This window comes from Centroberyx gerrardi, chromosome 24 (assembly GCF_048128805.1).
Source record: "Centroberyx gerrardi isolate f3 chromosome 24, fCenGer3.hap1.cur.20231027, whole genome shotgun sequence".
Classification (NCBI taxonomy): Eukaryota; Metazoa; Chordata; class Actinopteri; order Beryciformes; family Berycidae; genus Centroberyx; species Centroberyx gerrardi.
Genome location: NC_136020.1, coordinates 5,104,710 through 5,118,671, shown reverse-complemented (window position 1 = coordinate 5,118,671; position 13,962 = coordinate 5,104,710). Strand labels below are relative to the sequence as shown.

General features: G+C 46.2%; 2 protein-coding genes across 2 annotated transcripts; one reads left to right on the top strand and one right to left on the bottom strand.

Moving 5' to 3' along the window:
• The first annotated feature begins 272 nt into the window (after positions 1-272).
• On the top strand, positions 273-4,341 carry gcc1 (GRIP and coiled-coil domain containing 1). The gene is made up of 3 exons (XM_071908229.2): positions 273-448; positions 982-2,278; positions 2,432-4,341. The coding sequence occupies exons 2-3, from the start codon at positions 1,166-1,168 to the stop codon at positions 3,803-3,805; spliced, it is 2,487 nt and encodes an 828-aa protein (XP_071764330.1). The 5' UTR covers positions 273-448; positions 982-1,165; the 3' UTR covers positions 3,806-4,341.
• A 233-nt stretch (positions 4,342-4,574) lies between these two features.
• On the bottom strand, positions 4,575-13,947 carry dennd6b (DENN/MADD domain containing 6B). The gene is made up of 20 exons (XM_071908224.2): positions 13,754-13,947; positions 12,901-12,939; positions 12,742-12,784; positions 12,526-12,635; positions 12,013-12,093; positions 11,761-11,866; positions 11,530-11,609; positions 11,384-11,446; positions 11,242-11,297; positions 11,012-11,134; positions 10,799-10,894; positions 10,610-10,704; positions 10,011-10,076; positions 9,860-9,924; positions 6,801-6,890; positions 6,376-6,429; positions 6,152-6,261; positions 5,724-5,826; positions 5,556-5,630; positions 4,575-5,432 (listed from the first exon to the last, which is right to left on the bottom strand). Exons 1-20 carry the CDS (start codon positions 13,904-13,906, stop codon positions 5,310-5,312), a joined length of 1,731 nt encoding a protein of 576 aa, XP_071764325.1. The 5' UTR covers positions 13,907-13,947; the 3' UTR covers positions 4,575-5,309.
• Between the last annotated feature and the right edge of the window lie 15 nt (positions 13,948-13,962).

Here is a 13,962-nt window from a genome sequence, read left to right as displayed (position 1 = left end):
GTTTATTTCTTTATTTTAGTTTCTTTCTTTATTTTGTTACTTTGGTGTTTTGGTTATTTAGGCACTATCACACACAAGTAGGGTAAACGTTGCTTCCATGCTTGTGTCAACCAAGGAGGTGTCAACACTCCAAACATACTGTCAGGCCACAAAGAAAACCCTCGTAACTACGATATTTTCGGCAGCACCTGAATGCATCATGAGACTTGTACCGGACTACAGTCTCTGTCGCCCCGCCTCCAGTTCCGCTTCAGACCAACATGGCTGCCGTTTGCTGACATCCAAATACCACTTGAAACTCTATAATTTGATTCTCAGCTTTAGCTTTCTCTTTAACTTTATTAACCTACACAAAGATATTGCTTGTCGGCATCAACTTGGAAGAACTTCTTGCTTGACTGAATTCAACACACCGCTTACACCGGTACGGCTGACATATGTTTCAAAGGTAAGAATTTAAACTCCATTTGCGTACATGATAAGTACTAGCTAACCTCAACATTAGCTAATGTACTGTACAGCATGCCCACTTGTGCATTTTGTCAAGAACTAGTCTCTTTAATCTGTGATATAAATGGGCCTATAGGATATTTTATATACAGCCAAGACGTGCCAAATAATCTTGGAGCACATCGAAAATGTAGATAACGTTAAGGCCAATGATAATCTTCAAACGAACTTAATACCTAGTTGCTTCTTGTCTGCATGAGCCAAACTATACACACTAATGCTACACCTCTGGTGGCATTGGGAGTAATGTGCTTATCCCTTGTTTTGGGAGCTCATAGAGCATTTGCACAAATAATGTAAGTCTGCGAGGCAAAAACAGAGAAACATCTCACATGAAATGGATTACTTAATGGGTATGTCTGGTCTTTCAGTATCCCATATGGCATTTAACATATGGGATACTGTGGGACACTACACTAATTGCTTTGTGTCATCTTATCCAATTATCTGACTAAGAATGTGTTGTTACAGGAACTCATCCATCCAGTTTCACCAATCCAGAATGGCAGCTATTTTCACCTTCAGGTTTACATCATGAGCTGTTTCAGTTAAGTACGCACGTCATATTTCCTTCTTTGGTGGATTTGCAATTGAGCCAATAAGTATGCATCCAAGCTGAGCAAAACTTTCTTTTGGCTATAACTCCAGCCAAGTCATGGAGAAGTTTGGGATGAGCTTTGGGGGCGGCCCCAGCAAGAAAGAGCTTGTGGACACTATTGAATCTCAGAAGAAGCAACTGATCCAGTACCAAACCCGTTTCAAGGATGTGGTCAGGGCATATAAGAGCCTGCTGAAGGAGAAGGAGGCTCTGGAGGCCAGTCTGAAGGTGCTAACTGTGTCTCAGGAGGTCGATCTCAGCCAGCGCAGCGATGACGGCTCCCTCTGCGAGGCCGGTGCCGCCTCCGTTACCTCTGACCTCCCAGACGACCACTGCTCCCTGCACAGCGAGGACAGTCTCGACACGGCCGCCTCTGCAGACACGGCCACCAGCATAACCAGCGAGACCAACAGAGGTGAGCAGGCTGAGGAGGAGCATGGTGGGACGCCTGGAGAAGCGTCTGGTCCTGGGGCGCCCTCACTGGCCCACAGGTCTGATCCAGAGGCTAGTGGATCAGAGAGCGGCATCAGCTCCAGCAGTAGTGGAGGACCAGACCAGCAGCAGCCAACTCCTCCGTCCGGCACAAACACTGCAGAGGTGGACAGGAGAGTCATCCAGCTGAAGACCCAGCTGACCACCCTCACCAGCTCCCTGGCCACGGTCACTCAGGAAAAGTCCAGGATGGAGGCCAGCTTCCAGGCTGACAAAAGGATCATGAAGCAGGAGCTGGAGGAGCTGCAGGGGAGGCTGGAGGAAGGCAGAAGGCAGCATGAGGCGGAGCTGCAGTTCCTGCAGGACCAGCTGGCAGAGAGCAAGGCCCGGGTCATCACCCAGCAGCACGAGAGAGAGCAAGAGCAGGGCGACCACGCCATCATGCTACGTGAGCTCCAGAAGCTCCTCCAGGAGGAGAGAGATCTAAGGCAGGACGCCGAGCTCAGGTTAGAAGATTCAAGGGCGGCTCTGCTGGAAACCTTGCAGGCAGTAGACCGGGGGATGGAGCACGAGGCGCGGCTGAAGGAGGTGACGGAGGAACGAGAGGAGATGAGACGTAGACTACAGGCAGTGGAGGCAGAGAAGAGCAAACCGGACCCGAGGGTGGAGGAGCTGCAGCAGGAGCTGGCAGAGCTCAAGAATCACTATCAGCAGCAGTTACAGCATGAGATCAGAAAGGTACGGACACATAGAATAACACTCATCTCAAAAAATGGACAATCAGTTGTATCTGATGTCAGTGTTTTAGCCCTGACTTAAGAGAACATACAGAAGGTGCTATTGTTAATTGACTGTGTATGTCCTGACTCCACTGTGTTTGTCGTTTGGCAGGCGTCTCAGGCAGAGGAGCGCGCACGTGAACAAAACCAGGCGGAGGAAAGCAGAGTGGCTAGCTTGGAGGAACGAGTGTCTGAGCTGTCAGAGCTGCTGGGGGCCTGTGAGAAAGCCAGGCAGAGGGACCAGCAGACTGCACACAGGCTGAGGGAGCGCATCCTGCAGCTGGACACAGAAAACAAGACCTTGGCCATCGCCGCCTCCACCAGGGTCTCCTCTGACCTCAGCATGGACGAGGCCAACCTGGATGTCAACGTGCTGAAAGAAAAGCTGGAGAAGGTCAAAAAGCTACTACTGCTGGCCACTCAGAGGAACCCCGAGCGGATACTGGAGATCGAGAAGCTAGCTGAGATGGAGGGTGAGCAGGGCACCAGAACAGGAAGCACGGAGTCCATCGATGGGGAGAAAGCCTCAGCGCTCTACTACCAGCAGGAGCTGCGGCAGCTAAAGGAGGAGTTTGAGCGCTACAAAGTGCGGGCACAAGTGGTGCTTAAGAATAAGAACACTAAGGATGGCTGCCAGGCCAAGGAGCTGGAGGAGGCCCGCGACCAGCTGGCCGAGCTGAAGGAAAAGTACATCAACCTGCGTATCCACAGCGATGAGGCCGAGGCCAAGCACAGGCGCGAACTGGAGGAGCGTCAGCAGCGTCTGGCAGCGCTGCAGCAGAGCCACAAACAGGATCTGGAGCGAGCCGAGGGCCAGCACAGAGAGAGCCTGCTCAAGCTGGAAGGGGAGCTGCACAAGCAGAGGGACCGGACCATGGCACTGCTGGCCGAGAAGGACCAAGAGCTGGAGAAGCTGCGCTCCACCGCTCTGGGCTACGGCCTGTCGGGCCACCGGGGGCACAGCAGCAGCGACGAAGGAGACAGGGCGGCCGACTCCCGAGCTATGGCCGACGGGGGCAGCAGCAACAGCGACGAGGCCAACGCGGAAGACCCCGCCCAGGACGAGAGCGACATCATTGCCCAGGCCCTGCGGCTGGCGGGGCCCAACGAGCCCACCCTGCTGCTGTACGCCGAGCAGCTGGCGAGGAAGGAGGTGGAGATTGGCTCTCTCCGCAGGCAGAAGCACCGCCTGGAGGAGGACGTGCACCAGCTGCAGGGGAAGCTCATCGGCAACGGCGAGCGGCACGATGAAGAGGTGGCCGAGCTGCGAGTCCAGCTGGACAAATTGCTGCGAGACCATGGCAGGGAGGGGGCCAACCTGGAGTACCTCAAAAATGTCATCTACAAGTTCCTCACCCTGCAGGACAGCAGTGGGCGGCAGCAGACTCTCACCGCCATACTGACCATCTTACACTTCAGCCCCCAGGAGAAGCAGGCTGTGTTTAAGCTGCAGGCACAGACGTGGTGGCAGGCAGGGAAGAGATAATACTGAGAGGAGAAAAAAGTCTGGGTCCTTTTCTTTATCAAGAAAAGAGACCTCTTATCACTACTCAAACGGTTAACAAGTGTGTTTGCCTCAATGAAGTGTATTTATTTAGGTGTGGTGCTTAGGCTACTCCAGCATCAAATTGAATTATTGATGCTAATGTTTTTCAGACTTGCGCTTCCCAACTTACTTTGAATCTCAGTTCATGGCACCAGTGTTTACTTTTCAAAGTGGTACCATTTAACAGCAGTTTGTATGAGGGAAATTGCGGTTTTCAATTTCCTTGTTATTATCTGAATTTTCATTCCATAGATGAGGAAAAATACCTCACACCATGCACATAAACTTCTGCAATTACTGATATATTTAAATCATTGCCCTGTGTGAAAAAATTTCAATGATAAAGATTAGCTTATGTCACGTGCATATGTAGCTTCAAAGCTTGCTTCCTTGTATGTATTGTGTATATATCAAGGACTTTCACTGTGGGTAATTTCTCAAACAATAGTTTGGAAGATAACTTTTGTTAATGCAGTACTCCATATCATTGATATGTATATTTTTGATTCCCTTGTTGAAATAAAACTATTTTTCCTCGTTCATTTGCTCAGTTGGCCTATTTTATAGAGCAGTCTTCATGTTGACTTTATGAAAGGATTCATGTAGTAAGGATCTTTTGTTATGTTTAATGATCTCTGTATTGGACCAGATGAGATGTTAGACAAACAAGTAGCACTCTTAACATTTCTCAGATATTGATTTTACTTGCCAATGCAATGGCTCTTGAACAAAATATTTACACATAACAATTTGGGAGAAAACAAGGAACAGAAAGGCAAATAAATCATACATTAGATTACAGTAGGAGACACTCAAAGGGAGTGCAATATGCAAGATCAAGTGTGTCCATTTTACATTCACTAGCTTGAAGTAATAAGAGTCATTGGGGTGAATCAGTAGTGTGGTTTCAGCCTGTTGATCAGTAGTGTTACAACACTGTACAAAAATACTGCTTCAGTCCTGGGTTTGTACACTAGAATATCACACTGCATAAAAGCACATGGTGGAAATGAGCAGCGCTGAATATCGTGAAAGTGTGGCAAGAGGTTTGCTAATGCCAGTTCACCCACAATGATTCTGACAAATATCACTGTCCAGGACGTGTAATGTGTTTCTAACACCACACAGATCTGGAGCAGCCAAATTAAAACCAGTGCTTTATAAAAACAAACGTAACATAGCTGCAACATTATCCTTGACAAACAGGTAACGCTTCAATATCTTCAAAATCAACTCTTTTTTTCTCAGTAATGTTAGTGAAGGCATCATGATGTAGATTTGAACTACCCTGAAAGCGTCTACTGTGAAATATTTCTAAAACATACTGGCCTTATCTAAGCTTCTAGACTTAAATATCCTACTTGTGGCAGGTAGAGGTTTGTGGTTATGGCAACAGTTTGAGGGATTTTTTCAAAAGTCTTGATAAAAATAGTGTGTGCGCCTGTCAGTGTCTGTGCAGTACAGTCTGCAGGTCCTCTGGTAGAGAGCTGATGATGGTCTGAATATATCCGTCCAGCTTGTCCAGAACCCCTTCCTTCACTGGGAGCTGCTGCCTGCGAGCCTTCATCTAGAGACGCATGGAAAACATTTAGCAAATCAGTCAAACTTACACTTCCAGTCCTTCAATGTTCACAGTTTGTGCAAGGAAAAAAAATCAATATTTGTTTAAAAGACTCGTCAGTTCACTCACTAGCTTTTCTCTCAGTTTCAGAATCAGGTCAACAATTTCCACCTCAGACTTGTCTTTGGTCCAGCCCAGCAGATCCTGGTAAAGATAGCATTACTGGAACCAGAGCCAGAGAGTGATACGGACACCAGTGCAATTGTGTTGTAACTAGTACGACTGGAATAAACTTACGGCATCGCAGACAACCTCCAGATGAAGGCATTCAAGTTTCTGGGTCATTTCTTTGTGCCGTAGACGATACCAGCCGTCAAAGTTGGGGGACCTGAAGAATCTCCTGTGAAGCCAGAGGAGGAGGCGCAAAACATTGGTAACCTCTGTCTCACGGCAGTGGTATTGTTTGTGTTGGTGTTTATCAAAATTAAGGTTTTCTCTTTGGCTTTACTGAAGAGGATAAACATGTTAAAAGTGATTTTTCCATCTGCCATTGTGAGAAACTCTGAAAGCTTTAGCTCCGTTTGCACTGGAAGAACAGCGCCCTCTTCCTGTTTTGTGCCATAAAGCAATAGGCCATAAATTTAGATGATATAACTTAAGACTTTTTCAGACGCATGGATACCCTGGAATGAGACAGCTGGGGGCGGGGGGGGGGGGGGGCTCACCTGTACAGCCCCATCCAATCCCCTTTGAGCACTGAGGTGAGCTGAGGACCGGCGTGATCCAGAGTCCCAATGAACTCCTCCTGACTGAAGGGACGGATCTGAGGAGGAGTCTGGAAGACAAACACACACAAACTGGTTTGTCCGCCCTACCACCATCTGTTTTTTATCTGCAAACACACGATCTGCACACTGAATTAACCGCTGCTTGGCCTCGTGTTACCAACCTTCCACGGTGTCACAGATCTCTGGAGGGGCATCAGGCTCGCCAGGTATCTCTCCTGACAAAAAGAGAGAGATGAAAGGTGAGACCACGTAATGACATTTTTAAATTGTTTACATTCTAGCAAGCCAATGCCACTGCTAGAAATATCTGTGGCTCAGAAGTAATCATAATTCTGAACAGTCATACTTTATCGTCAGTGAATTTTACTTATTACATCGTAACGTGGCTTTATTGAATCATGAACCCCACATTGCGTATCAAATCATACTGTGATATAAGCATATCGTCCCATCCCTACAAACTACTACCTGTTTCTAATAGTCTCTCACTTTTTCTGCACAGAGCATGTTATTTGCATTTCTAAACATTTCAAGATTTCACCAAATTTCATGAGACCAGGCAGGGATGAGAGATGAGAGGTCTCACCAGCGGGATGATAAAGCTCTGCGTGAGCTCTAACAGGTGTCGCCTCAAGATGGCGGTCTGCACCTCCGACGGCCTCTTCCTCTGGATGCCCTGCAGCCAGGGAGAATGATATGGAGTTTTTTTCCTATCTTTATTCAAGAGCGTGGTCTTTCAATTTGAGAGCATGACTTATTGATTTCACGTTCAGATTTTGTAATGTTTTCCCTCAAACCTTGCCCTCGCACTCAAATATGTCCTGCTTGCACTTAGATTTGCTCTGCTTCTGCTCAAATTGTATGCTTGCACTCAGATAATGTTGCTTGCACACAGATTTCCTGCGCTCCAGCTTCAGCCCTTCTCCTCGCACTCAGGCTGCTTCTGTGCGCTCGTGAAACGTCTGCTCTCGGATTTCTGCTCTGCTCTCTGATTTTTTTGTGCAACAACCCTGTCAAAATTCCCCAACCAATAGAATGCCAGGTGTAGTGTTGACCAATGAAATGATCCCTGCCTCGTTGCGGGCGCGTTCGCTTTACTTCTTAGAGCGTCACGTACGGGCGGTTACTGTTTAACCGGGTTCATCCACTCCCGCCCTCCGGGGCTTTATTAAATACGACTTTTGGAATAAAAGGACAGTTAATGTATATACCAGCACCTGTACTTTTTCTTTTACTATAATAGCTACATAAAATAGTAGCCGTATAGCACACCGGCCTCCCGTCGGTGTGCTAGAGGAGAAAACGACGTCACCTTCATGACTCAGGAGCGGGAGTCTTGCGGATCACTGGCCAATATGGATAAGTCAGGGACCTCAAGTTTTTTATTTTAATGGTGCTATTACTTCCTTCAAATTGAATTGGTTAAGTCATATTTGCGGCACAAGAATGCATCCATGATAATATGCTTGGCTTTCAAGTGTTGTACATTATGGGAACATTGTTGCTAGGCAACTAACAACAAAATGGACGCCGCCATATTTCTTTTTTTCTGTATTTTAGTGTTTAGGAATGGGAAAAGTACCAACAGCAAAAGTAACCAGCTAACACATTAAGACAGTAGAAAACAAAAGTAAATTCAATGAGTTACTACATTTTAAAAACGCAATTGGTGTGTTGTGTATATATCCTTCTCTTCAAATGATGTTTACCGTTGCTGTGTCAAAGTCTGCTCTATCAGAAAGGTTTCACATATTGGAAATACGGTAAACACATCCCCACAATTTAATTTAAGGATTTCCTCAGCTTTAACAGTAACAGACCCCTCGTTGTTCAACTGGAAAGCTAGTGCTTAATGTCTGCAATGTAACTGATTTAATTGTAGATATGTTACAGATATGAATATGATACCTGCAAGTGGGGACGTGTTTACCGTATTTCCAATATGTGAAACCTTTCTGATAGAGCAGACTTTGACACACTGGTTACTTTTGCTGTTGGTACTTTCCCCATTCCTAAACACTAAAGGCCCTGACACACCAAACCGACTTCAAAGAACCAGCGGCGACGAAGGCCGACTGTTGCGTCGCCTCACGTCGCCTGCGTCTGGTCCAAAAAGTTGCACTTGAACACACCGCAAAGACTACACCCGATGGCCAACTAGCACGTACGTTCTGCGCCTGCGTGAGGGGAAATAACTCTCCATACCTTATGTCTGATAAGAAGTTGCAAATGGCACTGGCGTTGTCAGCCCTTGGTCTTTTGGTTGTGGAAGAAGAAAGGAAGAGGCAGAGGCGAAAAATAAGGAGAAACCGCACTAAATGGGTGAAATCATGAATAACGTTACTCCAACGACAGGCTCAAGGGGCTTTCCCGAACCTGTCTCGAGAGCTGGAGATAAATGAAACCTCCGATTTTAAAAATTTCGCTCGGCTCTTTCCTGTTCAGTTCCACATGTTGAAGGAATTTATCAGTCCAATCATCCAGAGGCAAAACACGAACTACCAATCAGAGTGATCTCTCACCGACGGCTCCGACGCCGATTCAACATGCTCAATCGGCCGAAAAGACGCCGACAGGGTCCGACTAGTGCCGACGGTGCGGGACACACCGCAAAAACTAGGGACACCGACGCTTACCGACGGCCCGACATTGCCCGACGGCCGACCGTCGGCCTGGTGTGTCAGGGCCTTTAAATACAGGAAAAAAAGAAACACGGCATTGTCCATTTTGTTGTTAGTTGCCTAGCAACAATGTTCCCATAACGTACAACACTTGAAAGCCAAGCATATTATCATGGATGTATTCTTGTGCCGCAAATATGACTTAACCAATTCAATTTGAAGGAAGTAATAGCACCATTAAAATAAAAAACTTGAGGTCCCTGACTTTGGCGGTCCATATTGGCCAGTGATCCGCAAGACTCCCGCTCCTGAGTCATGAAGGTGACGTTGTTTTCTCCTCTAGCACACCGACGGGAGGCCGGTGTGCTATACGGCTACTATTTTATGTAGCTATTATAGTAAAAGAAAAAGTACAGGTGCTGGTATATACATTAACTGTCCTTTTATTCCAAAAGTCGTATTTAATAAAGCCCCGGAGGGCGGGAGTGGATGAACCCGGTTAAACAGTAACCGCCCGTACGGGACGCTCTAAGAAGTAAAGCGAACGCGCCCGCAACGAGGCAGGGATCATTTCATTGGTCAACACTACACCTGGCATTCTATTGGTTGGGGAATTTTGACAGGGTTGTTGCACAAAAAAATCAGAGAGCAGAGCAGAAATCCGAGAGCAGAGCAGAAATCCGAGAGCAGACGTTTCACGAGCGCACAGAAGCAGCCTGAGTGCGAGGAGAAGGGCTGAAGCTGGAGCGCAGGAAATCTGTGTGCAAGCAACATTATCTGAGTGCAAGCATACAGTTTGAGCAGAAGCAGAGCAAATCTAAGTGCAAGCAGGACATATTTGAGTGCGAGGGCAAGGTTTGAGGGAAAACATTACAAAATCTGAACATGAAATCAATAAGTCATGCTCTCAAATTGAAAGACCACGCTCTTGAATAAAGATAGGAAAAAATCTCCATAGAATGAGACATGGACCGACTGTGCATGGGTAAACCTTTAGTACCAGGCAGTGTTGCTGATGACATACCTTTAGGAGCCTCTTGATGAGGACCTTGTCTTTGTGGAGAAATGTCTTATAAGCTGTGTAGATGCCTTGGGAGAGTAAAAAAAAACAGGATTTAACATACTGAAAAATTATTTTGTCAAAACAAAACAATCAATTTGGCATCCTATTTCACCTGGTTTAGTGTCCAGTGTTTTCAGTTTGGCCAGTTTCTTCACCTTTACCTGTTTAGGCAAGTCACCTGAAAGGAGGCACATGTATACTATGATTAGACTGATATATGGGGCCGATATTGGCCTTTTATTAAAAGTCAAGTATCGGCCGGTCAGTATCATCCACCTCTGATATGATGGATGTGATGCAGTTTGTTTGATTACATATTTATTGTAGAATTGATCAATACTACACTGGTTGTCTATGGGAAGACCTTAACCTGAACTGATTCTAATGCAATGGATTTGATTGTATTCCAAACAAGTATGCATGAATAGAATTTTATTATGATTATCATCAGCATCATTGTGGGTGGGTTTTAGTGTCCCGTGGTCTAAATGCTGTTTCAGAGGCTTTTCCACCCTGACATGAATACAATTCTGGGGGAAACACTAAATTTAAAGATACTGAATATCGGCACAAAATATCAGATATCAGCAGTTTCAATGAGTAGTGGCCTTCAAAACTCATATTGGTCGAACCCTTAAGTATATCGGTGAAAATACTGCATATCTGTAATACCATTGCATGTAAGTGTTGTTTTTTAAGACTCATCTTTACCAGACATCTTGAGTTCTCCGAGGCGCACGATGTGGGGCCAGCACTGGAAGGTCTTGACGAAGAAGGGATTGGTGACACCCAGGATCACGCTGGGCCTGCAAGGAGTCACAGGGGTGAGCTTAGAGAACGCCGCTAAGACATGAGCAAATATGTTCCGCCCTCACTGTGCGGTGAGCAGATCCTACTCACGGTGCCTGCGTCCTGGTGGTGTACTCCCTGAACTCACTGTCGTGGATGGTGAAGTAGGGCCGGTAGTCGCAGCAGTACTTCAGCGGAGCAATTGAGCTGAAGAAGAAGATAGAAGTGACTATTATACCGGGGTCAGACCTATATAACGGTTTGCAGATACTGTAAATCTTTGGTGAACAAAGCCAGGACTATTTTCATTGGCACTCCAATTACCTTACTAGAGCCAACACGGTTTCTGAGGATACGGTGGGAGACGGCGCCATGACAACCACAGGTTCCCCTAGCAACATCAGCTCCCAGAGCATCTGCAGGTGGATCAGGACCGACTGGAAACACCTGGGCAGGTCAAAGGTCATTTCATTACACTGATGCTGCTTTGAATTTCCCCAATGACAGATGTACATAATCTCCATCACCAACAGAAAGCAGAATTCATCACTTACTTGAACAGGTCCAGCTCATGAATGGTGGGCAGCATCGTAGGGGCTGGTAGAAGATTCTGGAGGGAAAAACATACACTTACATTACAACAGAATCTTAGTGTTATTGAAGCATAATCAGATACTATGCAACACTGACACACACCTCCTTTGGGGCCTGTTTCAACGGGCTTCCACCTGGTTTGTCAGTCTTGGATGGGATCCTTACCTGGAAGGGAGTAGAATGAAGAACTGAGTGGTATAGTACTAAAAAGTATTAAAATGATTTTTCCTTTACCCACTTCTCCTTACCTGTAAAACCACTCCCATCACAGGCAAATTGAGGGTCAACCCTGGCACGGGCGAAGGCCATTGGTCTATTTCGTTACACACTGCATGGTAAAGGAGAAAAGAAAGAGGAGCTTAGGCAACAGTTCCAAAACCTTTCAGCATAATTCATATTTAGCAAACCAAAGCTCTTTCACTGAGCAACGCATTTACAATTCAAAAGGAATTTACAGTCAGTGTGAAATATCGCCTCACCTGCTTCGAGGCAAGGCTCCAACTTCTCGAAATACTCCGGGGCAATATTCTGCAGCAGGGTGTGGAAGAGGTGGATGTAAGGGAGCCTGGATACGAGGACGAGAGACTGCAGCAAGAGGGGGGGAGAGGGAGAAAAGCAGTCTGTAAAGTGAACATCTGTGTTATGGTTGGCAGAAATCCTGTTGTGTACAGCGCAGTGAGAGACGGCGCGCTCTGAACGGTGTGAACGCGGATGATTGCGCTGAACCTCACCTTCTGAAAATAGCCTCTTTTGACAGAGACGTCCTTGACTTGTCTGAAATACACGTAACCATAGAAATGGGCCAGTTCTCGCTGCGGAAGAGGAGGGGGGGTGAGGGGCAGATAATGGGAGGGAAAGGAAGAGAAAAATTAGGTTTACAGCATGAAGGCAGCAGAATATCAAAGGACCAGCAGTAAGGACTAGGGTTAGACTGATATAGCCTCTTGAGGGTTGATACTGATATTTTTGAATTGAAGCTGGCAACAGCCAATATTTAATACATTTACATTTGCCCATTTCCATCATATTAAAGACTGACAACACTGACTGACCATTATCTGATTTTTAATAAAAGGCCAATATTGCATCTAATATGCCAGTATGTTCATCTAACCCTAATGAGGACTGCTGCTAAATTCAGAAAAAGGCCTTTTAGATCAGCCAGAGTTACCTAACAAATCAAAGCCTGGTCCTTGCTTCCCACTCTCATGGTTTATTTGGTCATCATCACATAGAGGCCTCACCTGTAGTGTGACAGGAGCGTCCCTGTTGTAGGCGTCTTCTCCAAACCAGGAGCCCCTCCGGCCGACTGACTGCCGCAGCCTGAAGCTGAACTGAGTGTCCCCAAGGCATCCTGGGAAAAACACACAGGCCAAGTGACCTCTGAGCTGTTGCCATTGCTGTTATGTATGGCACTGTGCAATGTTGTTGTGTTGCTGGCGTTAGACAGATAAATTTACCTGAGTAAGAGTCGGGGAAGGACAGATAGCAGATGCTGGTTTTCTGCAGATAAATTGGAAGAATCACAATAATTAGGCACACACTGGGGCTGCATATCGCTCATCAAATGAATAGCAAAGGCAATATTGACAGGTGCAACGAGATAACCAAAAAATTACCTCCTTCTCAGTAAGTTTCACATCATGGGGATACACCAACTGACAACACAGAAAAAGCAAATCAATGTCACGTGTTCCTACAGGCACTGACCAGAGAGATTATGAAACAGTTTAATGTTGTGGGTGTTAGTGCATAGATATGTTTATTACGTAATATACTACGATACAGGCAACTTGACAGCATCAGCAGCATCTGCACCTGATACTGCAGGATCCCAGTAGCTAGTAGCCCCGATGTGTGCCGTTCTTTCGTACGGAGAGAACATTTCACACCAAACTCATTTCAGAATTCTGCCAATTTAATGTATCCTATCGCCAAACGTACATACGGTAACTCGTAAAACATGACTTAAGACCTTAAACGAAGCGTTAGGATCCACTCTTCAATTCGGTATACATATAATCCTCCAAACACTAAACTTTTCAAATTGGTTCGCCTATTAGTCCCACAATGTTCCAACAAAAACGCGCTGTGATGAGTAGTAGCAAGCAGTGTGAACAAAATAGGTGTTCATTGGTGGATTTGATACATGCCGAATTTACTAGTAGACACTGATTTTTTAAATGTCATAAGCCATGTTACATGAGGTGTGTTCATCCGCCGATAAGCCAGGCAACCTTAAATTAACAGCTTTTTGAATGGAGTTTGGTATCACGTTCTCGCCAATACAAGAAAGAACTGCACACATTGGGGCTCGTAGATTTGTGTGATATGGAATAACTAAAACTTGGATCCAGGCTTGTTGTCAGCTTCAGCTAACATCGGCAGCATCCTACACCGTCTGTACCTGACAGTGAAGGATGCTAACTACTAGCTAACACCGAATCGGTTCGGTGCTGCTAGCTACCGTACCTCTATGGCTTGTCCGAGTTCGAGGTCGAAGGTAACGACGCATACACACTCTAGCCAGGATGAAAACCGAGCCCACGGTGACCGACTGTCTCCGCTCTCCGCCGCGTCCTCCGTCTCATTTCGGTGAGAAACGGAGTTGTCAAACGGATCCATCACGACTCAGAAGTCCATTTCCTCCATTGTTGTTCTGTCGTTTGTCCATCAAAGTA

Bases quoted from the DNA above. Each gene is read 5' to 3' on its own strand.
- dennd6b (XM_071908224.2), bottom strand. From the start codon at position 13,906: ATGGATCCGTTTGACAACTCCGTTTCTCACCGAAATGAGACGGAGGAC. The intron at 12,785-12,900 runs GTAATTTTTTGG...ATTTATCTGCAG, and splicing joins TGAAACTTACTGAGAAGGAG to AAAACCAGCATCTGCTATCT. The intron at 11,610-11,760 runs GTGAGGCGATAT...TTTACCATGCAG, and splicing joins GGAGCCTTGCCTCGAAGCAG to TGTGTAACGAAATAGACCAA.
- gcc1 (XM_071908229.2), top strand. From the start codon at position 1,166: ATGGAGAAGTTTGGGATGAGCTTTGGGGGCGGCCCCAGCAAGAAAGAG. The intron at 2,279-2,431 runs GTACGGACACAT...GTCGTTTGGCAG, and splicing joins TACAGCATGAGATCAGAAAG to GCGTCTCAGGCAGAGGAGCG.